At 45.1% G+C, this 27083-nt stretch overlaps 1 protein-coding gene across 5 annotated transcripts in view; it reads right to left on the reverse strand.

Moving 5' to 3' along the window:
• Positions 1-27083, reverse strand: part of atp2b3b (ATPase plasma membrane Ca2+ transporting 3b) — a 47763-nt gene that overhangs the window by 1857 nt on the left and 18823 nt on the right. The window contains exons 6-22 of one of the 5 annotated variants that reach the window (XM_031565949.2): positions 26665-26790; positions 24354-24416; positions 23737-23766; positions 22714-22878; positions 22085-22299; positions 21268-21510; positions 19681-19922; positions 18792-19026; positions 18165-18344; positions 17828-17915; positions 16070-16176; positions 13963-14154; positions 12856-13069; positions 12239-12450; positions 11269-11376; positions 10727-10909; positions 6991-7144 (exon numbers count right to left, since the gene is read on the reverse strand). In XM_031565949.2, coding sequence (XP_031421809.1) covers positions 6991-7144; positions 10727-10909; positions 11269-11376; positions 12239-12450; positions 12856-13069; positions 13963-14154; positions 16070-16176; positions 17828-17915; positions 18165-18344; positions 18792-19026; positions 19681-19922; positions 21268-21510; positions 22085-22299; positions 22714-22878; positions 23737-23766; positions 24354-24416; positions 26665-26790 — 2757 coding nt within the window. The remainder of the gene's footprint in view (positions 1-6990; positions 7145-10726; positions 10910-11268; positions 11377-12238; positions 12451-12855; positions 13070-13962; positions 14155-16069; positions 16177-17827; positions 17916-18164; positions 18345-18791; positions 19027-19680; positions 19923-21267; positions 21511-22084; positions 22300-22713; positions 22879-23736; positions 23767-24353; positions 24417-26664; positions 26791-27083) is intronic. The other 4 variants (XM_031565945.2, XM_031565947.2, XM_031565950.2 and 1 more) reach the window with 4 other exon arrangements.

The following is a 27083-nucleotide window of genomic DNA, read 5'->3' on the forward strand; positions in this document are numbered from 1 at the left end:
GGTACTGTTCTATCTATGTAGGTCGTCATTTATAGGATATGATATAATATATATGATATATCATATGGAATGATCTGTAGTGTTTCTGTTTTGTTGATATGGATTATCAAATTATCTTTGGGGAAATAATCTTTTTTGGCTGCTTCTAGGAATTAGAGAAGGATTGGATATCGTGAGTATTTGAAGTTCTGGTGTCTTACATGATCAAAGATTCATGTGTGAACCTAAAATGGAAGTGTATCAGCCTGATCTCAAGAGTTTTTCAAAGAAAGAGAGATGACAAAAAATAAACCAAACCAGAAGATAAAAAAAAAAAAAAAACGTTGTTGGAAATGATCTCAAACTGTCAGTTCACAATTTTCACTCACAATCAACAAGACAATGGACATTCATGTGAAGTCAAACATAAAACACACCAAGCCTCAGACACACAGAGACACATGTTAAGCACAGAGGCACAAGCCAATACAAACTCGCTGGTAACTATGTGTGTATACTGACCAGATAAGAGACCAGCAGTCACAAGCGATAAGAAAGCATACTGATATTTGAAGCATGTCGCCTTGATACACACATAGCCCTGATTACGGCAGACTCTCTGGCGGATCTGGCCCTGATTGGGCGGGGTAGGTCTGCCAGACCAGACCGGGTGCCAAATCGGGGCCAGAGCCGCTCGTGAGTTGGCTGCCCTCTGGCAAAGTACAGGCAACAAAGAAGAAAAAAACGTGTGGATTAGAATCTGCGGTGGAATGCCGGACAGACACATTTAGATGGAGGTAAAGCAGGCAGGCACACTGACAGATACTGATTGAGAGTCCTCTGAATGGGGGTACAGAGAGGTGTGTGTGGGGGGGCATCCATATCCTACAGGGAAAAGAGGTGGGGCACTGCACCTACTAACACGACTGGGCTGGGGACAAGACCTGAGGCCTCACTGGCTTCTGTGACATCCAGGACTTGGTGTAGAATGAATGAAGGAGTGTAAGCAAGATGGGGCAATGAAATTCCAGTCGCGTGATCATGTAGTCAGTATCAAATGACAGCATGCATCATCAAGCCATCAAACACTTTGAGTTAGCAAAAGCAGGAGAGTTGGATTTGAAAGAGTACTACTAGAATACATTCTCATACGCTGCATATTATCTTCCTTTGTGTCGATTTCTGTAGGGTATCAATTGTTTGGTATCGGTTCAACACAACTCCTACAATCCATTCGTCTGTTAATATGTAACAGCAGAGAATAGGCTAAACCATGCAAACAGTTCCATGCCCGATAAGCAATTCAGTGCTGCAATGTGATAACTGGATTAAAAGTAGTAGAATGATATTACATGTGAATGAGCAGGCAAAGGGTAATGACATTAGGGCACTTAAGAGGCTCCACTGAACAGTCGAGCCTTTAGCTTAAAGGCATTGCAGTAAAGTAATTTAAACCAATCAATGTAGGCCACTGGTAATCGACCAGCAGCTGACATACAAAGAGTTAAAAATCAAATTTTACCGGATCCAATCTGACATTTATACATATTACAACCTATACACATATAGCAAATGTGCATTACTCTGCAATGCCGTAGATTTAAGGTGTGGGTGATATGGGTCTGGGACACATACAGTGAGAGTGTGAGTGTGTGTGTGTGTGTGTGTGTGTGTGTGTGTGTGTGTGAGTGTGTGTGTGTGTGTGTGTGTGTGTGTGAGTGTGCATTGTCAGGGTGTTTGTGTGAGTGTGCATTGTCAGGGTGTTTGTGTGAGTGTGCATTGTCAGGGTGTTTGTGTGAGTGTGCATTGTCAGGGTGTTTGTGTGAGTGTGTCAGTGTGTGTAAGTGTAACATCAGTGTGTGAGTGAGTGAGTGAGTGAGTGAGTCAGTTTAAAGCGTGTGTCAAGAGTAAGTGGGTCTGCAGCTTGAGAGAGTAAACATGTAAGTGTGCATTGTGCGTGAGTGCCAGTGATTGTGGATAGTGAGTAAGTCAGTGTGCATTATGAATAAGTGAGTGAATACGTGAGTGAGTGAGTGAGTGAGTGAGTGTGCTTTATGAATAAGTGAGTGAGTGAGTGAGTGAAAAGGTGAGGCAGCACGAGCATCACTGGACATGCAGCAGAGCAGATGGGACCAGAAGAGTTGGTGGTGAAGCTCTCAGGCTGGCTAATGAGGAGAAGAGAGGAATGCCAAAATACATGATCAGAAAACAAGTGCCTGGGGGTGTGTGAGTGTGTGTTTGAGTGCTTTAATGCCCCCATTCCAGTGCAGCTGCCTCGTCGCTGTTTCAGACAAACAAAGAGGGAAAAAAATAAATAAACTAATAAATAGGAAAATAAATAAATAAACTAATAGATCGATGCACGATGGCGCCCAGCCAGGCTCATGTTGAAAGGACAAATCAGACTAAAGCAGGAACAAACACACACACATACACACACACACACACACACACACGTCTGAGTGTTTATGTTCATGTGTGAGAACATTCATTAGCACATTCCTTTGCCGTGGTCAGGTAAGTGCAGTCACCTCTTCAGCCCTTTCCCTGAAACCCCACCTATTCCCACCCCCACTCCCCACCTCAGACTGACACAGCAGAGGAAAAGAAGCTAAATGAACAGAAAGATAAACAAAGAAATTCCAAACACAAACAAACAGGAAGGAAGGAACGGTCAAGCATTTGGTTAAGTGCTTATCTGTTTTTCCAAAGAGCCTGTTTGTCAGCAAGAAAAATACTTCATGCAAATCTGAAAGATTTTGAAAACACTTTTTTTCGGTGGTGTTGTTTGTTTTCATTTTTTTTTTTCTTTGTATGGTTTGCATGGATACGGGTAAACTTTCGAGTATAACGCCCACATTTATTTCGAGATGGAACCTGGTGAAGGATGTTAAGAATCAGTTGCTGTTTTTTTTCCCCCTTAGCTCTGGGTTCTAGCATGCCAGATCAATGTCCACTGTGTCCCCTGCGTTGCCTTTCAAAAGGAAAAGCTTGATGGAAAAACTTCATTGTTAAAACAAACAAACCAAAAAAATCAAAGAAAAAAAAATGCTTTACTCAATAGACCTTCCCAAGTGCATTGGGACAAAGAAAATGATCAAGAAAGCAAAGAAGAAGAAAAGAAGCAGAAAAAGAGGAGGCCAAAGAGGAGGAGGAGGAGGAGCAGGAAGAGAGGGAGAGGTAGTGGTTAGAGAAGCTGTGATGGAAAAGTAAACGTTAACGCTGATGACCTCGCATCCTGTTCAGTTCATCACCTCCCCTGTTATCCTGATTCGTCTTTAAACAACGAGAACAAAAGCTCAGGTAATGAGCTGAAGTATGAGAGTACAAGGCACCCTTTATGTAAACTAGAAATGGTAGAGATAGTGTCTGCACTATTGACAAAGCACATGTATTTTGTTTTTAGTACTTAGAAACAAATTGTATTTTGTATTTGTACTGTCATTTTAATAATCTACTAGCAACATCGAAATTTCGATATGATGAAACCATCTCATTAAATAATCATGTTGAAAGGCCGCCTGAAATTTGTGAGGAAAACAGAATGCAAATGACTGACAAGCACCTACTGCAGAGAGCAGATGTCAGCAATCAAGAGCACAGGAGATGCAATGTTAGATAACTAGTTTCCCGGCGTCCTGAAGCTCCCACACACACTTGCATTTGCATGTGCGTAGACACACACACACACACACATGCATTTAACTGCACACACATTCAATCACATTAATACACTCTCGCAAGAACACACGCATACACCCACCCGCAGACACTCGCGCACATGTAAACAGTGACATACTCTGGCATTTGGCACTAAAACTGTCTCCATATAAGGTAAATATTTCTGCAAATAGAGTAATGGCGCTGAGCACTGGTAAGAGATACACTGCCAAAAAGGCAACAAGGTCATCTATCAAGTGTGCTTCTTTGCCATTTAAACGGCACGCGAACAGGCTTGTTTAAACCCCTGCACATATCCACATAAAATGAAAACAAACTCGATCCATAGATCTGGTAGCTTATACGCGGCACAGTGGCTGTAACAAAGGCACTGTATGAGACAGCCCCAAGGGAGGCGAGTACAGTGTTACTGGATGTTGTGGGAAAGTCATAACTCATATATACTACTGTCCACAACACATGCATTCCTCCACATAAGCAAATGTTTTCACAGAAGAGGTGGTACAATACCACATTTAACACACCGACTGACTACAGCATGAAACACAGTACAGCAGTGGACATGGTTTAGTCGGCACAGGGTCCTTAGTCCTCAGTGAATCGGATTATGGAATGTTCTAGAATGTCTAGGATATTCATTTGGCGGTTCATTCCAAAAACAGGTTTGTTTGTTTGTTTGTTAATTTAGAGTTTGACTCGTGCTGTCTATCTCATGTCCAGTATGTTGATATTGGAGGTAACTCTTCCCCAGCTACTCTACAATGGCGAAAAAGAAAAGGTAAAATGTGAGGGGTGTGCCAGACAGACAGATGGAGGGTTCACAGTTGAAAGCTGAAATAACTCATTTACACACTGGCTCACATATTGTACGCATCCGTTGGTAGACACACTTACACACACACACAAACACACACACACACACACACACACACACACTCACTCACGCACTCACACACACACACACACACACACACACACACACACACACACACACACACACACTCACTCACTCACTCACACACACATATACTTGGAGTGAAATGAAGGGATGGGACACACACATGATATGTGAGGGAACTGACAGTCACACAGTTAGTGTAGAAAATCATTTAACTGAAATTGTGACAACCTGCAAATATGAATAGATGACCAGAGATAACAAAACAGGAAAAAACATACACAAAAGATAGTGTTACAATAGTGTGTTACAAAAGCCCATATCGTCAAACGTTATATTGGACTACACACAGAATAATCTTTAAATTGAGCACAAATATTCTCTAACTGTGTAATATTAATATCAAACTGAATAATGAAGTAAGTAAGTAGGTCAATAAATAAACAGTATATTCCTGTATGTCCTCTATATCTTTAGAGCCTGAGCTCAAATGTATATGTAAATTTGTGAGACCTTTAAAGTAGAACACCATGAAATGTGAATGATTGAGAGAGAGAAAAAGATTGATAGATAGATAGATATAGAGAGAAAGAGGCACAGACACAGACAGAGATATGGAATAACCAATGATACATGTGAGACTGATGTACTGATGTGTACAGAGACAGAGGAGGGACACACAGAGCCTCTGGGAAATCTGCAAAGGAAAGAGTTAGAGAAAGAGAAGCTCTCTGGTAACAATCAGAATACCATATGACAGAAAACCTTTGATCTCATCTGAAAAAGTAAGAAGACAGAAAGAGAAGGAGAGAAAGAGGAGGAAACCCCGAGAGAAAGACAACAGGACACTTAAGGGCTTATACTCGAAGGTTTACCCCCTGTGCGGGATTCGTGAATTTGTAGCCACGACCGTTATTTGTCAAAATATTTCCGAGTACACATGGATCTGATTTACATCTAATATGCGTTCCTTCTTTTTTGTGGCAACCACGCTTGACAACAGAGACCTCTTCAAAAACAAAGTTGCGCCATGTTCTCTCATTAATCCCTCATCTGACAGGCTTTCATCTGGCAGGTTCCATATTTTTCCCCTCTCCGTGAAAGCAGGCGATTGGCCAATATTTCATCATCTCTCCTTTCAATCTCAGGCTGTTTTTCAACCACAGCCAATTTCTGAGACTGTCTGCCATTTAGCGGTCTGTGATTCTTAAGTGAAGACTAATTATGTGTTTTACTCTAGATTGAAACCCACAAATACAATGCATTCCCAAATATAGTGGTAGATATCAGGTCTAATTAGACCATCAATCAAACCAGGGATGTCAAACAACTACTTTCCTGAACATGTGTTGAAGCCTAACACATGATCAACATTCAAAATGCACTGTAGTCCTGTGCCAAGCCTAAGGCTTGTCCAGGAAATAATCCCTTATTGTAATTGCTGTAGGGGTAAATCACAAATGGTGAAAGATACCGCTCTCGATTTCAAAAGGAGCAGAAGGACTTAGTAGCCGAATCTATGTGACAAAACACTGAGAGAGAGAGAGAATGGCTCAATTGGCACATCCGGGTAGACAAAATTAAAATAACACCAGTAAAAAAGAAAACAACAAAAGCAAGACCATCAAGACAGCAAACCACAACTCAACGGGTGTCAAAAACAAGGGACCAGACTGGCAAGACCACACAGACAAGGAGAAGGTGGGAAGGGAGGGAGGGAGATAGAGACGACATCTTTTGGCACGGACGGTCGCACACCACACAGAGAGCTTGCAGAGAGCCACAGTCACAGAGGCACAATCACAACCACTGAAGACCAACAGTCCCAAAGAAAAGCAGGTGACACTGCACACACGGTGCCGTGGACGTGTGTGTGTGTGAGAGTGTGTGTGTGTGTGTGTGTGTGTGTGTGTGTGTGTGTGTGTGTGGTGGTAAGAAGTGCCTGCAGCAATCAGGGTGAGTGAGTGTGTTTGATAGTGAGTGTTCTGTCCTTAGTGTTGAAAAGGCATGCCCTGTCTGTGTATAAAACTATGTTCACTGTGTTTTAGTCTGAATTGTGGCCTTGTGTGTTTGTTTGTTTGTTTGTTTGTGTGAGTGTGTGTTTACATGCTTTTATGTATGTGAATGTGCTTCTGTGTTGTTGTGTGTGTGTTCTTGGCTAGTATGTGTGTGAGTGAGTGAGTGTGTGAGTGTGTGCATGTGTAATGTGTATATGTATGTGTGTGTATGTTCACATGCTTGTGTGAGTGTGTATGTGTGTAGTGTGTATATGTATATGTGTATGTTCAAATGTTTGTGTGAGTGTGTGTGTGTATATATGTATGTATGTGTGTATGTTCACATGCTTATCTGTGTGTGTGTGTGTGTGTGTGTGTGTGTGTGTGTGTGTGTGTGTGTGTCACTGGTAGGGTAAAGCAGTAGTAGGGACTCACTCCCAGGAGCGGCGCTTGCATTGGCAGTGGAGAGAACTACGTGAGTGGGGGTAGAAATATTGGTTACGTCATGGAGCTGGCTGAGCACCGAGGACCGCCGCCGCGCAGCCCCCTGAAAGGAACCACTTCTCTTGAAGGTACTCACTACCTCCATCTGCAGGTGAGAGAGAGAACCACACGACACACACACACACAGAAATACTTCAGAAGGAGGATTGGGGGGTAGGGTGGAGGAGGAGCAGAGAGCAGATTCTAATGTACCTGCACACCGGACCATGTGACAAACTTAAAGGAGCTTGAGGTATTTCTACAAAAAAAGAGGTTATGGTTACCAGCATTGGGGAATATCACCACGTAATCGCGGGGCAGGGACCATAGCAGTAAAAGGCACCGATGCTTTGCATTCACAGTTGCACACAATCACACACAGGCTGTTGGTACTTTTATCTATCCCTTTGAGATGCGCATTAACCTTTAGTCCTTCTCCATTCACCATTCGTGGGTCCATTACAAACCAGGCTCAAACCACAGGCATCCTTTCTCCAGTGAGAGGGGAAAAACAGGACAAGAAGAGCGCGCAAACAGAAACACTCTGTCTTATCGTGGCACACTATGTCATGCTATGTCATAACTACGTAACGGTAATCGCACCTTGCAAATTTAGAAACCCCAAAGGATTTTCTAAAGTGGGGACTATATCAGGGCATTTTTTTAACTGATGCATCATGGGAACAGCTGTGGTACCTTTTGCATTTTTATTTATCCAATGAAATCGATGGATACACACAGGTATTACCGTAAATAGGTTACCTTTGCTGCTAAGGCCTCCACTCACAATTAATCTGTGCTTAATCACTGTACTCTAAAAAATAATAATAATAATAATAATAAAGATAAAGATAAAGATAAAGATGACTGATGAAAAATCAATGGGGCTACTCTGCGAAAGAGCCACTCTCAGTGAAAGCCTTGATCAGATTAAAGTGACTGATGATATTAGGCCGGCCCTTGTAATGTGTGTTGTGTTTTGCCTACCCAGTATTGAACACGGGAGGGGGATCGATGGAAACCTTGTAAGGAGCTTTTGCTGGCACTTCGTGCGATCGGTGCTTAGCACCCCAACATCAGAGGCCTGTCTTTGCTCCGACCCATCCCTACAGCTTAGCTTGTGGGAGTGTCTGCACTGATGGATTTATACACTGATTTATGTAGTGGGCCAATGCATGAAGCTCGCGAGGTGCAAGGCACTGTATATTTCTGTTAGGGTTCATTGAAATGAGTGAGAGCGTATTTCTGATGCATGCTTGTGTGTGTGTGTGTGTGTGTGTGTGTGTGTGTGTGTGTGTGTGTGTGTGTGTGTGTGTGTGTGTGTGTATATGCATTACATATTGTAGTCTGTGGTGAAGTGTATATCTGAGTGTATGAGCATGCATGGGGTTATATTTGTGTGTGTGTGTGTGTGTGTGTGTGAGTGTGTACACATACTGTATGTATGTATGTATGTGTGTGTATGAGTGATATCAATTCCAACAGCCTTGCCATACCTGTAACATACATAACTTGTCATTCACACCATCCTCTCCTGTTATTCTTGTCCTACTAGAACCACTACACTTCACACAGTTATGAGTGTGTGTACCAGAGACACAGAGAGAGAGAGAGACAGAGAGAGAGAGAGAGAAAGAGAGACAGACAGAGAGAGAGAGACAGAGAGAACATTGTGTGTGAGAGAAAGTAGAGTAAAGAGAGGTAAGAGACAAAAAAGGTAAGAAGTGTAACTGGGAGAGAGACAGAGAAAGAGAGGGAGAGAGAGAGAGAGAGAGAGAAATGGACAGAAAGAGGAAGAGAGAGAGACAGTTTTAAAGGCACTTTAGACTTCAGACAGAGGGCACTCCAAAGGTAAGAGTGTGGGACACTTATTGATCCTCAGATCCCCGGTGTCCTTTCCCCTCCCCCTCCCCCTCCCCTGGATCTAATGCACTTTTATTGGGCTCCCTCCAACCCACTGCTGATGCAGCGCTGATGGAGGCCGCTGCACTCTCCCCCCCACCCTAACAAGAGGCTGGAACCCTCTCTGCTGCCAGCCCACTGCCAGGATCCCTAAGCCCTCAGAGAGGCAAGCGGAGTCCTGTAAACACACCGACACCTTTTACCTCCTCTTACAGCCTCTCAGACAGCATTCCCACTGACAGGCTAAAATGGTCCTGCCCCTAATGGGATATAAAGCCTATCCTAATAGGATATAAAAACCTATACACACACACACACACACACACAGAGACATGCAGAGACACAGGCGCACGCATCTGTCTTGCACCCTCTGCAGATACTTATGTTCACATACATTATCTATACAAGGACAGGATTCTGTGGCGCTGGGCTGAATTTCAATGGCACACTTTGGAATTGCTACGCTAACAATTACTAACACATTTCCCCTCTTTACATCAAGAACAGTGACAAGAAAGACAAAAAACTAATTCTGGAAATATCACAAATGTCAGATGCTGTCTGTAGATAACACTTCTCCAGTTAAAAAGGAAAACTTTAAGCACTTCATGTCGAAAACATTCTTCATCAGATATTGGTGGTGGGAAAGATAGATAACAAAGAGAGAGGGGGGGGGGGGGGGGAGGAGGAGGAGAACAAAATTCATGAAAGGAAAAAACAAGACAGGCAATCAGTCAATTCAGCCTTTGAAACAAAAGAGAGAACATGTAAATTAGGAAAAAGAGAAAACACAGCACAGAAAGAGATGAAGTAAAACTCAACACAAACTAAGGAAGAATGCTAGCTGATCACATGACATAACTATCATAAGAATCTGTCACTAGTTCATTCATAGAACAAACAGACATTTATAAATAGATTAATATGACCTTCTACTTAACAATCATATCTTCTGTATATTCCATAAAATATGTAGTAATATGGCAGTTCACGTCAAGTTAAGGCCTAGTTTTTTTCTAATTATATAGATACTTTATATCCAAAATATGTTCTGAGTTTTGAGCAAGTACCACAACTGCCCGTCATCACTAAAACACTGATCTGTGCCTCGAGCATAGGAAGGCCAGAGAAACTGACTCTTGAAACGACTCCAGTTACATAACAGCGCGGTCAACCAGACAGGGGGCCTGGAAGAGTGTTCATAGAGCACTGTTGGTGGAATGTATGGTCATTTAGTAAGGGGTCAGATAGGGGCCAAAAAGATTAGAGAAAAAGGGAGAAGAGAGAGGGAGAGATAGAGATAGGGAGAGTCAGAGGGAGAGAGAGAGAGTGGTGAAGATAAAGGGGGAAGAAACAGCAGAGGAGAGGAAGAAGAATGTGCTTATCAGTGCATAATGAAATGGTAAGAGCCAAGAGAAGTGAAGAGTAAAGAGGATGAGGAGGAGGAATACAGGAGACAAGCAATGATGATATTACTAAAAGGAGATGAGAATGGACAACATCTATTAAAGACAAGAGAGGAAAAGAGAAAAGAAGAGAGCAAAGGAGAAAAGAGGAGATGATGCAAGAGATAGATGAGAAAAAAGGAGTCGTGGAAAGAAAGATCACATCGTTTAATGCCTGCTTAGGGGTGAACTACAGCTCTATCAACCAGGCGAACCGCTACATCAGCAGGCCTTCAAAAGAGGAGATGGTGGGGGCAAAGGGCAGAGAGAAAGAGGATGGGAGGGTAGAGGAGGAGGTGAGGAGAGGAGAGGAGGGGGGGTGGGGGGAGCACACACTGCACCTGAGTCTGGATACGGTTGAGACCTCTGAACCAGAGGATCTGGCCTCTCCTCAGCTCCCTCTCGGCATGGTCGATCTCCTCCTCGTCGTCGGCCAACTCGTCCTCCGTCATCTCATCCGTGCTGTGCCCGTGCCCTGCCGACTTCAGACACTTCAGCTGGTTGGTTGGCACGGTGGCAATCAGCTAGGTAACACAGCGAAGGATGAAGAGGAGTGAAGACAGTGTGTATGTGTGTGTAGAGGTGGGAAGACTATAAATACTTTATACTATCCAATGCTGTAAGAGGTATTCAACCTCATTTATTCTCACTTTCTCTTTCACTTTCTCTCTCTCTGTCGCTCCCTCACACACGAACACGCACACACACACACACACACACACATGCACATTCTCTCACAATTTTCCTTCTCTTCCTCCCATTTACATTCACATGCACTCTCACTCTCTCTTCAACACACTCCCGCACGCACGCACGCACGCACGCACGCACGCACGCACGCACGCACGCACGCACGCACGCACAGTCTTTATTTCTCTCTCACCTGTCCCCAGAGCAGTTCCCCTACACCCACGAAGAGACACCACAGCCACTGCTCCACATTTAGGGGCGTGCAGCTGAACGGCTTCCCTCCAAACTGGATAATCACAACCTGCAACAAAAATCACAAAATCACATATTCTCATTTACACAACTATTATTTACCCTAGTAACTCTAGCACGATAGTTTTCTTTAGAATAGGCGATTTCCAAAATTCTGCACCACCACAAATAGCCCCCCCCCCCCCAAAAAAAGAAAATATGAAATCTATTCACAGGTCAGTACAGCCACATGATGGTTGGTATTCTTTGGAGCCAAACAAGGTTCTCCCAGAGAACGTCTTAGCGCTACAGGGATTCCGGCAGCACTGTATGTCTGTGTACAATTCAGCGGTCCAGCCGGACCTCTCTCTCTCGGCTCTTCTGAGGGCACAGACGAAGGCAATCTGAGGCCACGTCAAAATATGTTACGATCGCCGCAGTAACACCTCCGCTGCTGACACAGACGCATCGGCGACGTGGAGCCCAGTCAGGAGACCTGACACACGGCCCGACACTGCTTAGTCACGGGCCCTGAGCACATTCTGTCTCCTGTGAAGCCGTCTCTCCCCGAGTCGAGGATGAGCTCAGCTCATGTGTCTGAGACTACTCAGGGTTCTTCTCAGCGGACTGAGACCTTACGAGCACCAATCTGAGCACAGCAGCTTATTCTTTTGACACGCAACTTGTTTTACCTAAGATATTATTTGTCTCTGGTCATGGATGTGTGCTTGCTAGGTATAATATATAATGTCAATGTCAGGTTGCAGGAGCACGTCCACTGCCATTTGTAGCCATTTTATTTTTTTTCAAATCTTCACAAAATGCCTTCTAAAGCCTTCAGATACATTTCACTCACAGAAATGTTGTCTGATATCCAAATATTTTCCCGTACACATCCCACCCCCCATCCCCCCGCCCGCCCGGCGTCTCACCTGAACAACAAAGGTTCCCAGCACGATGCTGCAGAAGATGGGGTTACTGAAGATGCCGTCAAACACGTTCCTCTCGCCGTGGATCTTGCGGGCATTGATCTCGTTGAAGAGCTGCATCAGGACGAAGATGTTGAAGATGATGGTGTAGTGCTCGGAGGGAGGGGAGTGGAGAGGAGCGTTGCGGCCGCAGTCGATGTTGAAGATCTTCTCTCCTTCAAGAAAGCAGAGGGGTTGGGAGTGGGTGAGAGAACGGAAATGTGTTTAGGACAGAGGTGATTAACCGAGCAGATTTAGCTACCTGAGTAATCAACGAAAAAAAGAAACGTTTCTTCACATTTGATTTATTAACTGTTTGTGAAGTGTCCAAAGTGAGCTATCTAATTAAAGTGCACAGAAAATGAAATGCTGTAAAGGTCTACTCACCCTCTTCTCTATAATCTCTCTCTCTCTCTCTCTCTCTCTCTCTTTCTCTCTAATTTCACCCGGTCTCAGCCAATGACTCACTTAATGACTGACTCAGCTTCTCAGCATAACTGCACAGGCCCCTATCACTGTCCCTCCACGCACCCCATCCCCCTTCAACACCCCCACCTGCCAAGCATGATACATTGCCATACCAACGAAGAGCAGTGTGAAGATGATGACGAGCTGGTAGATGCCGTGGCCCAGGATGTTCTTCATCATGGTGAGGGAGATGAGGGGGTTGTTTCGGCCGTAGGGCTTCCTCAGCAGCAGCGCCTCGGTGGGGGGCTCGGTGGCCAGGGCCAGGGAGGCGAAGGTGTCCATGATCAGGTTCACCCACAGCATCTGCACTGCCTTCAGAGGAGAGTCCTGAGGGAGGGCCGGGGAGATAAATACATCAGAATGAGAAGTAGATCGAGACAGACAGAGAGAGAGAGAGAGAGGCAATGAGTTCACAGGAAAAAGAGAAACATAAGACAAACAGAAAGAAACATAGAAAGACAATGGCAGAAAGAAAGAAAAAATGGTTGCACTGTGGTTAATAATGCCAAGTGATCTCATCTCATGTTCATTAAGCATGCAAACAGGAAACATGATCTGCGCAGTACTACAGAGAGCCACCAGGGGGACAAAAAGTTGACGTGATACTGCTGGAGACTTACACCACCCTTTAAAGGTACACCGGTGCCAATGAGTCTATTATAGATTACAGACATGATACAGTCCATTCAATGTACTGAACATCCTGTTTGTGCACTTGGGCAGATGCACCTGTAGCGTGTATGGTGATGGTGGTCTATGTATGTCTGTGTGTATTTCTGGGTGTGTGAGTGTGTGCCTGTGTGTGTGTGTGTGTGTGTATGTGAGTACATGTAGTACCCCCTATGATGCAGGTTCAAGAAAAAAAGTCACTATGACAGCCACTCCATTAGACTGTGTCTGTGTGTGTGTGTATGTGTGTGTGTGTGTGTGTGTGAGTGTGTGTGTCTTTGTGTGTGTGTGTTTGTGTGTGTGTGTGTGTGTGTGTGTATGTGTGTGCGTGTCTGAGTGTGTGTGTGTGTGTGTGTGTGTGTGAGAGAGAGAGAGAGCATATGTAGTACCTGTGTGATGCAGGCCTCAGTAAAAGCCACTATGACAGCCACTCCATTAGACTGTGTCTGTGTGTATGTGTATGTGTGTGTGTGTGTGTGTGTGTGTGTGTGTGTGTGTGTGTGTGCGTGTCTGAGTGTGTGTGTGTGTGAGAGAGAGAGCATATGTAGTACCTGTGTGATGCAGGCCCCAGTAAAAGCCACTATGACAGCCACCACATTGACAGTCAGCTGGAACTGCAGGAACTTGGAGATGCTGTCGTATACGTTTCTCCCCCACATGACAGCTTTCACGATGCTGCTGAAATTGTCGTCTGTCAGGATGATGTCAGAAGCCTCCTTGGCCACATCCGTGCCAGCGATGCCCTGAGGGGGAGCAGTGATGGAGAGAGACGGCGCTTGAGAAAAATCTAGAACATTCATTCCAGTCCACTCCATGCCTCCCAGAAGATCCCGCCGACGCGGGAAGCACTTTGCCAATCTCCCGCCCACAAAGCTACGGGATCTCAGATGGGACATTTGGATGTCAACCAGACGGATCATCTGATTGACCCTCAGAGGATGGGGACTGTATAAGAAGTGGAGGAGATTTACACCAAACCCAGAGCACAGCACTGAGACGGAACCAGGGGAAAACTTTGAGGATCACACCACATGCATCTTAGCTCTTAATGGCAAGGGTAGGCTAAGCCTGCGCGGCTACATGTATGGGTGGGTTGCTTTGCCACGAGGCAATAACATCCACCAATATGTGACTCCATAAACAGCCCATCAGTCTCAAAGACAATCACCACTTTAGCTACCTCCCAGCGTTCACATTTGTTACCATTACACAACAGTGCCATAGACCCCTATGCAATGACAGCTAGCGCACTGCAGACAACACATGAGCAAGGAGCACTTCAGCCAGAAAAGAACAATATCAGAGAAGAAGAATGTTGGCCATATAACAGAAAAGCGTGGGTTTGATGTATCACCAGAATCAGTAAGGAAAAAAAACAGTGTATGAAAGTAAAATGACCTTTCCTACATGCCCTAACAAGATGGTGAGACAATGGGGCGAGAAAATAAGTATGGCTGCCGCTGTTGCACCTGAGGCTACTGTCAAATCAAAAGAGACCCGTCGGCTGCAACGGAGGACCTCAGATCTCAGACTGCTTCAGGGAAGGGAAAAAAAGGCACATAGACTGGCTAGGTGTTAAAAAGGTTTGTCAAAAATAAACAAGGGTGACAGAAGCACAGACAATGGCAGTCTACAACAGTCCTTGTTGAAAAATAAAATAAATAAAAAAAGCGCTGCTCCATAATAGTGGAGCCGGAACAAAGACCTCCATTTCCATTTTTAACTTGAGAGAAATCATGAAAAACAAGCAAACAACATAAGACGTTTCCTGGGCAGTATTTGACATAGCATGAACTTCTTACCAAGGCTGAAAGGGAAGGGACTGTATTTATTGTCAAAATTCAGAAAAACAGTCCATTATTGCATAGAGCTAAATAGCTCAACTTGAATGTCACTCACTGGAAACATTTGAACATTTAAGGCCTTCCAGCTATATCATTCATACCTTGTTTTTACATTCACTCTCATCTCTAATGCCCATGGTTTATATTTTACTTTGCAGACCGTAGTCCTAACACAAGGGAGATGAAGCCATGCTTTTGGCCTCACTAGCACCTTGCCTTAGCAGTGTGGTCCAAAAAGCAGAGAGCTAAGAAACAAACAGGCTCAGATCCCATCACTGCTGAAGTCATGTGGTTACATACAGATGATATACGACACGGGAAGTTCAGTCAGGAGACACTTCTCCACACAGTCCAGCCTTTTAAACCTTTAATCACCACCTGGTTAACACTGGACACTGGGTCTTAAAAGTAAGTGCTCCTCCGGTATCACTGCAGGCTTAACTGTGCACTCGTATGGCTGCTCAGTGTAGTCCAGTCTGTGCTCTAAGTCTCTGCTTACCCACCACCTCCCTGGATCCATCTGTCTCCTTTGGATCTGCTCTCATGTTGGAGGGAATGGTTCTAACTCATAGCACTCTTACTTGCATCCCAAATAAAAGCAAACATATCCTCAGCCAAAACAAAATTAGGCGCAATAAACATTATGCTACAGTGAGCATTAGGCCAAGTCAACATTCGGGCATGGCACAGTAATGGTTCACTTATGAATTAATGTGTCAGTTGTTTTGACTGAACATTGATTGCACTCGGCATGCAAGGGAACCTATAACGCGGATGTGTTTGACACTTTCAGTTCAAGGCATGCAGAACTTACCATGGCAAAGCCCACATCTGCTTTCTTAAGGGCGGGCCCGTCGTTGGTCCCATCTCCCGTTACAGCCACCACTTGCCTCTGCTCCAGAACCGTGCTGTCAATGATGCCTGTATATGAACACAACAGACATCACTGCCTGAATATAATTACATTCAACACTTAAATCAACACTGGTACATTCAACGCTGACATAATCAACACTGGCACCAACCCTGACATAATCAACACTGGCACCAACCCTGACATAATCAACACTGACATCATCACTGACATAATCAACACTGACACCAACCCTGACATAATCAACACTGACATAATCACTGACATAATCAACACTGGCACCAACCCTGGCATAATCAACACTGACATAATCAACACTGGCACCAACCCTGACATAATCAACACTGACATAATCAACACTGGCATCAACCCTGACATAATCAACACTGACACCAACCCTGACATAATCAACACTGACATAATCAACACTGGCACCAACCCTGACATCAACACTGGCATCAACACTGACATAATCAACACTGGCACCAACGCTGACATAATCAACACTGGCATCATCAACACTGGCACCAACCCTGGCATCAACACTGGCACCAACCCTGACATAATCAACACTGGCATCAACACTGACATAATCAACACTGGCATCAACACTGACATAATCAACACTGACATAATCAACACTGGCATCATCACTGGCATCAACACTGACATAATCAACACTGACATAATCAACACTGGCATAATCAACACTGGCACCAACCCTGACATAATCAACACTGGCATCATCAACACTGGCATCAACGCTGACATAATCATCACTGGCATCAACAGTGGTACAGCTTTATGTGTGATGATAAATACTAGTGCTGTCAGTTTAACGCGTTATTAACGGCGTTAACGCAAACCCATTTTAACACCGTTCATTTTTTTATCGCGAGATTAACGCGATTTGTTTTTTATAATATATATATATTTTTTTTTTTTTAAGATTAACGTTCCTTTTGGCCTCGCAAACTGTGTAGTAGGGGCTAACGTTACGGTTTGAGTGAATGGTGAGCGCGATACGGCGAAATGGATGATAAAAAACTTCTGAATGGAAAGTTTACTTTTAAAAGTTATGTTGTGCAAAAGAAGCGAGCTTCACTGTTGTCTGAAAATGTCAACAGGCAGCTGGCTGAAAGCAAAGAAGTAGTAGGCTTACCTTTTATTGGTAACCTAACTGTTACGGTTCATTGTTCCTGAAATAAGAGGCCTGACTGCTATGTTCCCAGCAAACTTGAAAAAAAGAAAATATTAAGCCATGGTTTAACTGCACTATAGGCTGAGTCCTTGTTTACCTGAAATGTGCACTTTATAATTTTATTTTGTCCCGCCCTGTTTGGCAATGTTGGTTTTCAATCAAATAAAACATTTGCTTAAAGCAAGCCAATCCACTTTTCCATGTTGATAAGGGCAATAAAATATAAATAAAATGATGGAAAAAATAAATAAACGAAGGGACATTTAGAATAGATACAAATTTGCGATTAATCGCGATTCATTTTGAGTTAACTATGACATAAATGCGATTAATCGCGATTAAATATTTTAATCGTTTGACAGCACTAATAAATACAGATATGTGGTTTACAGAGCTGGCAGTAGAGATGCCTGAGTGAACAACACAAAGAAAGGCACATAGATCAGAGACGTTTGGTGCCAGCACCTGACTAAAAATGACTAAAATCTTTGACAAACCTTTGACTAGAGTGTGTTTGTCAGTAGGGGAAGAACGAGCCAGAACCCTCAGCTTGGGCCAGATCTTGTCAATCCTTTCCTGCTCAATCTGACAGAGAGATGGAGAGGGAGGTAGAGAGGGGGGATGGGGAAAAGAGGGAGAGGGAAAGAGATAGGGACAGAGAGAGAGAGAGAGAGAGAGAGAGAGAGAGAGAGAGAAAGGCAGAAAGGCCTAAATAATCATAGTCGTAAATAATCCATCAAATATATATAGTCCACTTTGTAGCTTTTAGAGGTACAGGGCAAAGGATATAGAGATTTGCAATCTTTTCCACATCAAACAAATGACCAAATTCACCTCTCCTTTCTCGTTCCTGATTCGCCGGTTGAATTCCTTGCCATCCATACACAGGAAGTCCTCGCCGGGCTGGAGGATGCCGCACTTGGCTGCGATGGCACGGGCCGTGTTAATGTTGTCGCCTGTCACCATGCGCACAGTGATGCCCGCTCGCTGGCACTTCACGATCGCATCGGGAACCTTGGGCAAGGACAGAGGCACAGCTGGAATTAGGACAAAATACGCAGAAACACAAACAAGCAACCGGCATGGAACTGACACAGGGATCCAAATAAGCTAAACAAACACAATGCAGAGATACAGAAAAAAAACACACACACACAAACAAACAAACACACACACACACACACACACACACACACACACCCACACACACACACACACACACACACACACACACACACACACACACACACACACACACACACACACACACACACACACACAAACAGAATCATGCTCTCTGTTCCTCTCTCAGGCTTAAACATAACACTCTTATACACAGATGCACACACAAACACACTTACACATATGCACACATTCACATAAACACACAGGCCCATGAATTAATTGACAGCCCCATAATAAATATCCCCCCCCCCCCCCCCCCCCCCCCCCCCACCATACCTCAGGTCGAACAGGATCCTCGATCCCCACCACGGAGATGCAGGTGAGATCGGTGACGATGTCGGCCTCCTGATCCCAGTCGGGCTCAGGGTCAGCAGGGAAGTCCCGGTATGCGATGCAGATGGTCCTGAGGCCCTCGCAGGCCATGGGCTCAATCACCTTCTTCACCATCTCCTCGCGGTCCCGCGGCCGGAAGCCACGCGCCTCCCCGTTGGCTCCCACAATAGAGGAGCACCTGGCAGAGCCCAGGAGAGAGGAGGAGGGAGGGAGGAGGTGCAGAGACCAGGAGAGGAGGAGGGAGGGAGGAGGTGCAGAGCCCAGGAGAGAGGAGGAGGTGCTCAGTCGTAACACACGCAAACACACTCTTACACGCTACCGGAGAGCGTCCACTAACTACTCCTGTGTACCAATCACACACTTAAAATATAGTGTAGAACTGTGTAGAACTGATCTGCATAATGCTGGCCTGCTTTCTATAAATGAGCAAGAGTCTATCATGTAAGATGAATGGTGACATTGAATAGCAACTGGCAAAGTGTCTGTGATGCATGTCTCCTCAAGCGTGAAATCAATCAATCAGTCAATCAAAACATCACTTGGAGCATGGACTTAATCTGTGTGCAGTATCCTTCAAATACTAGACTCTAAAGGTATATTTTATTACATGTTTTGTTACACTGATGCTCACAGGGCCCTAGCATGATGGTACATTACAATGTAACTATGTTCGATGTTAAAATGCAACAATATACAAATATTTAAATAAAAAGTACGAGTTGCATATGAATGAAATACATTACGCACACACACTCATACTAAAAAACAATGTAAAAAGTATGAAATAGTTTGATTACTTTGTATTACTAAGTAGTGACAGATTCATACTCACTTCTTGAGCACGATCTCCGACGCTCCTTTGCTGTAGAGCCGGAAGGATCGATCGGGCAGCTGGATGATGGTGCTCATGGACTTACGGACGGAGTTGAAGGTGTAGACCTTGTAGAGCTTCTCCTCCGGGATCTGCTCCCTCACCGGCGTGTAGTCCCTCTTCAGGTCCAGCACAAAGCCCAGAAGGCCACACTCAGTCTTGTTGCCCACCTGCTTGGCCAGGCCACCCTCTACATCAGGCGGCTGATTGGGTGGGAGAGGAGAGATGGTGGTAAGCTTCATTAACCTCCAACTAACACCGACAGTCAACAGCTGGGTGTGTTTGGTGTTGCTGGATGAGAGTGTAGAGACCTGGTCTTGCAAATGGTTTAAGCCCCGTGGTCACTTTTAAAATGTTGATATAGTTGCAGTATGGGCTGGTGTGGAGGAATCTTTACATAGATAGTTTAATTTACATCTAGAGAATGCATAGAAGTACCTCTGCACATTTACCTGATGCCATTTAGTACAGGGAGTTACAGTATGTACACTTCATACACACGTTTGTGTGTATTACTCTTGAGAACTGAACCCAAGGCCTATGATGCTTCCTGAGACGATCTTTTAACAATTGCTGTACGGGGGCTGAAAATAGCCATTGACACTTCATCTGAAGGTAGATGGCCATTGAAGAGAGTCTGCGAAAGCTGGAGCTGAGGCCAAACAGATGTGTCCAAGCTCTCCAAAGGAGGACAATGTGCTTTCAGGCTATACAATACTCTAAGATAAATGGGAGCCGTCCACAACCTTGGAGGGCCCTTCAGCCTGTCTCCTAAGAGACTCCCTTTCAAGCACACAACTCTCACGACCTGCATTATTATGTGTTTAGTATCTAGATGAAATCTTGATAATCTTTAGCTGGATTACATTTGCACACAACATTAACATATCTCTCCAGTTTCAATGCATATATCTGTAGTTTCAGAGCATATCTGTAGTTTCAATGAGATCTTCATGGCTTACGTCATTTGTGCTTTTATTCCAGGAAATTTTAACCCGGTGTTTCATTGGCCCTAAATTCCTGGAATAAGCCATCCGAGGTAGCTATCAAGCGTAAGCCAGCATCAAGAGGACAAGGGTGTGCCATGCAGTTCCAGACATGCTCCGCATTAGTAAGTCATGCAGTTACAGTCATTTCATCATTGGTTCATTAGACAGAGGTCTGCCGTTAGCAGAGGGTAGTTTACGGGACCTGATTACAATGCTACAACCGGATTCGTATAGACAATATCAGAATTGCATGTTAATGCATGCTGTAAAGATTGTTCATCAATTAAAACAAATTCAATGCCTTCTGGACCCTAAGCATAATCTTGGAGGTGTAGGCACTGCTGGTACTGACGATGGTCTCCAGAATGCTGGAGCATTAATTAATATTACTACCAGACAATGTGTTCCTGGGGATTGATCACAATGTATTATGGGTACCTACAGCTTTTTTTTTTTATGCCGTCATGTACCATCATCTAATGGTATTCCAGTGGCGCATGTTAATTCAAGCTCTAAAGGTTATTTGGGAGTTCAACCAAGGTGAGCTTGGCCCACTCACCATGATCTTGGAGGTGTAGGCACTGTTGATGGCAATGGCACTGACAAGGGTCTCCAGGGCGCTGGAGTTGATTTGGCCGGGGTCCGGCACCTCCCGGTAATGCTGGTCGCCAATATAAGCCTGCACCACGGTCATGCGGTTGGTGGTCAGCGTGCCCGTCTTGTCGGAGCAGATGGCCGTAGCATTGCCCATGGTCTCGCAGGCATCCAGGTGACGCACCAGGTTGTTGTCCTTCATCATTTTCTGGGGGAGGGGAGGAAGAGAGGTGGAGTGAGAGGGCAAGATGAGGTAGCTAAGGCAGTTCGGAAACATCAAGCTGGGTGCTACCCTTGAAAGCATTCTTATGTCGACTTAAGCACATGTGTGCAGACAAGCAGACACACACACACACACACAATTTCTCCCTCTCTCTCTATTCACATTAAAATTGAATGGGCTCAACAGGACAAGGTCACTCATGATAGTAACACTTTTGTTCATACACATGCTCACACACATTAACAGACACACCATTGTAGGCACACCCACAGACCCATACACACATAGACACAGATATACCCACTTACCCACACATACTCTCACACACACACACACACAGACAAAGATATACCCACTTACTCACACAAACTCACACAGACACACACAGACACACACACACACACACAAACACACACACACACACACACACACACACACACAGAGACATACACACACAGACACACACACAAACACACACACACACACACACACACACACACACACACAGACATACACACACACACACACACACACACATACACATACGCACACACCTCACCTTCACAGAGTAAGCGAGGGAGATGGTCACAGCCAGGGGCAGGCCCTCTGGCACAGCTACCACCAGCACAGTCACTCCGATGATGAAGAACTTCACAAAGTACTGAACATAGACTGGCGTGCACTCCGCCATCCACGTCCGGCCTTGGACCACAAACGTCTCGATCACAAAGTACACAACAAGGATGATTACCGTAATGGCCGACATCACCAGGCCTGGGCAACGAGAACAGAGGAAATAGGGTTAACTATCCACACTCTAACAAGGGCTCGGAATGCGATGAAAACGGAGTGTATAAGGTAAAGCCAGATGTAGAAAAAGTTTAAGAGGATTGTTGAAATGCAAGGGTCTTGGCGGTAATCATTAATGCTTGATATCTCAGTTAGCATAATTAGCATCACAGCTAACAGTTATGTTTTCAGCTCAGTAGACTATAATGCTCTAGGGGATGACTTTATGGTCAAGACTCAAACAGGAAATGATGTGAAGGACAGGAGACATGACCAGCTCCTCTCCTACTGAACTCCCTCACTACAATAACCTCTCAAGTCTAGATGTAAGTTTATCTTCACTACAATAACCTCTCAAGTCTAGATGTTAGTTTATCTTCCCAGGCCACACACACCCACCTGCTTTGCCTATCTGCACTGCCAGCTTTGTGAGCTTGCCCTGAAGGACGGACTTCTCCTTCTTGGGCACGTTGGATTTCTTCTTCGCGCTCTCCTCCACCTCGCCACCTTCCGCGCTTTTCAGAGGCTGCATCTCCATGGCAACGGCTCCATCCTGCTTCTTAGCTGGTGGGCGGGATGTGAGCTTGTGTCATTACGTATGGACAACACATCTGTCATGTTACAACTCAGCCATGGGCCATTTACTGAACCAGAACCAATACTGGGTCCTCAGAGAGGACGGTGGCCAATCTACTGTGATTCTGTACTTTACAGTGGTTTACAGTCGGGTCATTGCTAATAAACTCTTAATGCTGCCAAACACACACAGAAAAACACACTGGACATATGAAGACCACAGCACCCAAAAGGGGCTTGTGCAAGACAGTAGCTGACATACACACGTCTCACACACACACATGCACACACACATATATTCACAGATATACAATACATTGACAGGTATTTGAAATGAAAGCGCATTAAATGACATGACCAAACTCCCTAACTTGTCAAACATCTCCCCCTGATCTCTCCACAGCTAAATAAGCAACGCACCCTTGGGCACATGCGGCCTTGAGCTGGTTTCGATGCGGGACAGAACTGGGGCGAGTCTGTCTCACAGGCGGCTGCTACTGTGGAAAATTGCAATGGTGATGCGCATGGTCGCTGTCCCTTTTGACGCAAACCCGGAAATTCTGTGATTTCACAGAGTTAATTTGATTTGGACGATATCATCTGTGACACTGCAGATCTGCCTTCTCTCTCCACTATCACGTTTAATTTAATTAGGCTCGTCTTCGGCCTCGCAATCTCAGATACTCGAGTGAGCCCTACAGGTTCCTTCACGTCGGTGTTTAACTCTCTCTCTCTCTCTCTCTCCTTCTCTCTCTCTCTCTCTCTTTCTCACTCTCCATCTCTCACCTTCCACACCACCCCTTCCCCTGACAACCTGCCTCATCTGGTGAACATTCACTCTAGTACCTTTATTCTGATTGGCCTCCGCTGCGGCATCTGGTTGTTTGCCTGTGAAAAAGAGAGAGAAGGAGGGGGAGGGAGAGAGAGAAGAAGGAGAGAAGAAGGAGAGAAGAAGAAGAAAAAGAGACGGGGGGACAGAGGGTGACAGACAGAGGCAACATGAGGGGCCATGAAGCACACAGTGTAATTGAATGGTAGAGGATGGGGACAGGACGGGGGACAACTATGCCTAAAACAACAATGACACACACGCGCACACACACACAAACACTAACATTACACAAAAACACACACACACACACACGCACGCACGCACGCACAAACGCACGCACGCACGCACGCACGCACGCACGCACGCACGCACGCACGCACGCACGCACACACACACACACACACACACACACACACACACACACACACACACACACAAATAGCACAGCAACAGAGAGATGTTTACACAGAGGGCAACACAGGCTGCCTCTGACCACTGTCCTTCAACCCGTTACTGCAGCGACACACTGCAGGCTATGATGGGATCTCATGGTCATGTGATTCACCATTATAGCACATGAGACTTGAGTTACCGTGGTTGAAGGGGGGGGGGGGGGGGGACGACGACATACCGTTGGTGATGCCGCTCTTTTTGACTGCATCTGCAGACTGTGGGGGCATGACACTACTGTCGTCTGTTGGGGGTGGTGGGGTGGGGGTGGTGGGGTAACATTAGTGGGGTTATTTGGGCAAATGTGTAAAGGGGTGGTGGGTGTGTAAGTGGTGTGGGAGTCAGAAGAGAGGAAAAATAAAAGGTGGAGAAAACAGAACAAAAAAAGAAAAACAAGAGCAGTGAATGTGTGAACCAGTGTGACTGAAGAATGACACGAGGAGCTCGTGCTGTAGAGCTCTGTGTAATCTCAGAGGGAGAGCAAAATAAAAACCAGGAATGTGACAAAAAAAGAAAAACCCTTTGAAAATTCACACAAAGAAATCATCAAAAGTTGATCTTAGAAGACTACGAAAAACATCTGAGAACCGTCTTCCAAAACAGTCCCACATCACGGTACGAGAGCTGTCAAACACAGCCCCGATAACCTTCCTGCTAACTTTCATGTGGCCTACTCATGAATAAGTGAAATGGTACACGTGGGGTGGGGCTCTTCATCGCCTGTTCTCGAGTAAATATGGAACAAGGCTCCTTTTCAAGAAAAAGCACCGATAGGCAGGTGTGTTATATTAGAGGGATGGATATGGAATTTGACCTCTAATGACTAGAGACTAAGGCCAGATGTGATCTCTAATGACTACAGGCTCAGGCCAGATGTGATCTCTGATGACTACAGGCTCAGGCCAGATGTGATCTCTGATGACTACAGGCTCAGGCCAGATGTGATCTATAATGACTACAGGCTCAGGCCAGATGTGATCTATAATGACTACAGGCTCAGGCCAGATGTGATCTATAATGACTACAGGCTCAGGCCAGATGTGATCTATAATGACTACAGGCTCAGGCCAGATGTGATCTCTGATGACTAGACTAAGGCCAGATGTGATATCTAATGACTACAGGCTCAGGCCAGATGTGATCTATAATGACTACAGGCTCAGGCCAGATGTGATCTCTGATGACTAGACTAAGGCCAGATGTGATCTCTAATGACTAGACTAAGGCCAGATGTGACCTCTAATGACTAGACTAAGGCCAGATGTGACCTCTAATGACTACAGGCTCAGGCCAGATGTGATCTCTAATGACTAGACTAAGGCCAGATGTGACCTCTAATGACTACAGGCTCAGGCCAGATGTGGACCAGATGTGGGCCAGAGTCAGTTCCAGTTGGGGACGATGCTTCACACTTCCTGCAGTTCAGTCACTCTCTCACTACCTCTCTGATTCCCATTCTCTCTTTCTCTCTCTCTGTTCTCTCCATTCCCTCTCTCTCTGATTCCCTCTCCCTCCCTCTCTCTCTCCCCCTCTCCCCCTCCCCCCCCCTCTCTCTCTCTCTTTCACTGATTTTCATTCCCTCTCTCTCTCTGATTCCCATTCTCTCTCTCTCTCTCTCTGTTCTCTCCATTCCCCCTCACTCCCTCCTTCTCTTTCCCTCTCTCTCTCTCTGATTCCCTCTCCCTCCCTCCCTCTCTTTCCCTCTCTCTCTCTCTCTCTCTCTGATTCCCATTATCTCTTTCTCTGATCTCACTTGTTGACTTGCTCTTTCTTCCATTCCCTCACTCTTGGACTCTCTCTTTCACTTGCTTTCTCTCTTGCTCCCTCTTCCAGTCCCACTCTCTCCCTCTCTCTCTCTGTCTGACTGCCTCTCCGTCTCTCTCTCTGTCTCTCTCTGTCTCTCTCTCTCTCTCGCTCTATCTATCTATCTCTTTCTCTTTCTCTCTCCTTCTCTGTCTCAATAATTGATCAGTGTCTCCCAGTATAACTCCCTGTCCTCCGTGCGCGCTCCTGCTCATTGCAGTGGATGGTGGGCAGATAGAGAGGATCCATGTTGAATTATCCATGAGTTCAGACTTTCAGACTAGGGCAGGGAGACGAAAGGCTCCACATTCACTTGCCCCTGCATCTACCTTCCGCTTCCATCATATCCCATTTCATTCATAAAAAACCCAAACCAATGGGTCCTGTGATTCATGTGTGTATTTTACTGTACGCTGTCTTCATCCCTGGCTTCATTGGCAAGCCACTGTTAATGTATTGAATAATTTAATATTTTTTGTACCTCTGAGGAATATGGGTAGCAAATGACTGAATAGCCTCTGTCCACTTTTTCCCCATAATGTGTGTGTGTGTGTGTTCTTGTGTGTGTGTGTGTGTGTGTGGTATCTGTGTGTGTGTGTGTGTGTGTGTGTGTGTGTCTGTGTCTGTGTGTGAGTGTGAGTGTGTGTGTGCGCACTATGAGGGACCTGTTTTATTTGATTCTCTCCTACCTTTCTTCTCTTTCTTCTCCTCCTCTCCTTCTCCGGCTCCAAGCAGAGTGAAGATGATCCCCGTCTGAGAGTTCTCTCCCACAGCCGTCACCAGCATCCTCCCCGAGCCCTCCATCACATGGGTGCCTGACAGACAGAGATGGAGGGAGAGAGGGAGGGAGAGAGAGACAGTTAGATAAACAGACAGACGGACAGACAGACAGATAGATAGATAGATACATAGATGCATGCATACCTACATACCTACATACATACATACATACATACATAAACAGATAGATAGATAGATACATACACAGATAGATACATAGATAAATAGAAGGATGAACAATAATGGATGCTGGACTAGGGTTACAATTTAAATGTAAAAATGTGGAATGTTTATTCAAAAACATTTAAATTAAAAAGAGTGAAAAAAA

Source organism: Clupea harengus, chromosome 4 (assembly GCF_900700415.2).
Source record: "Clupea harengus chromosome 4, Ch_v2.0.2, whole genome shotgun sequence".
In the NCBI taxonomy this organism is placed as follows: domain Eukaryota; kingdom Metazoa; phylum Chordata; class Actinopteri; order Clupeiformes; family Clupeidae; genus Clupea; species Clupea harengus.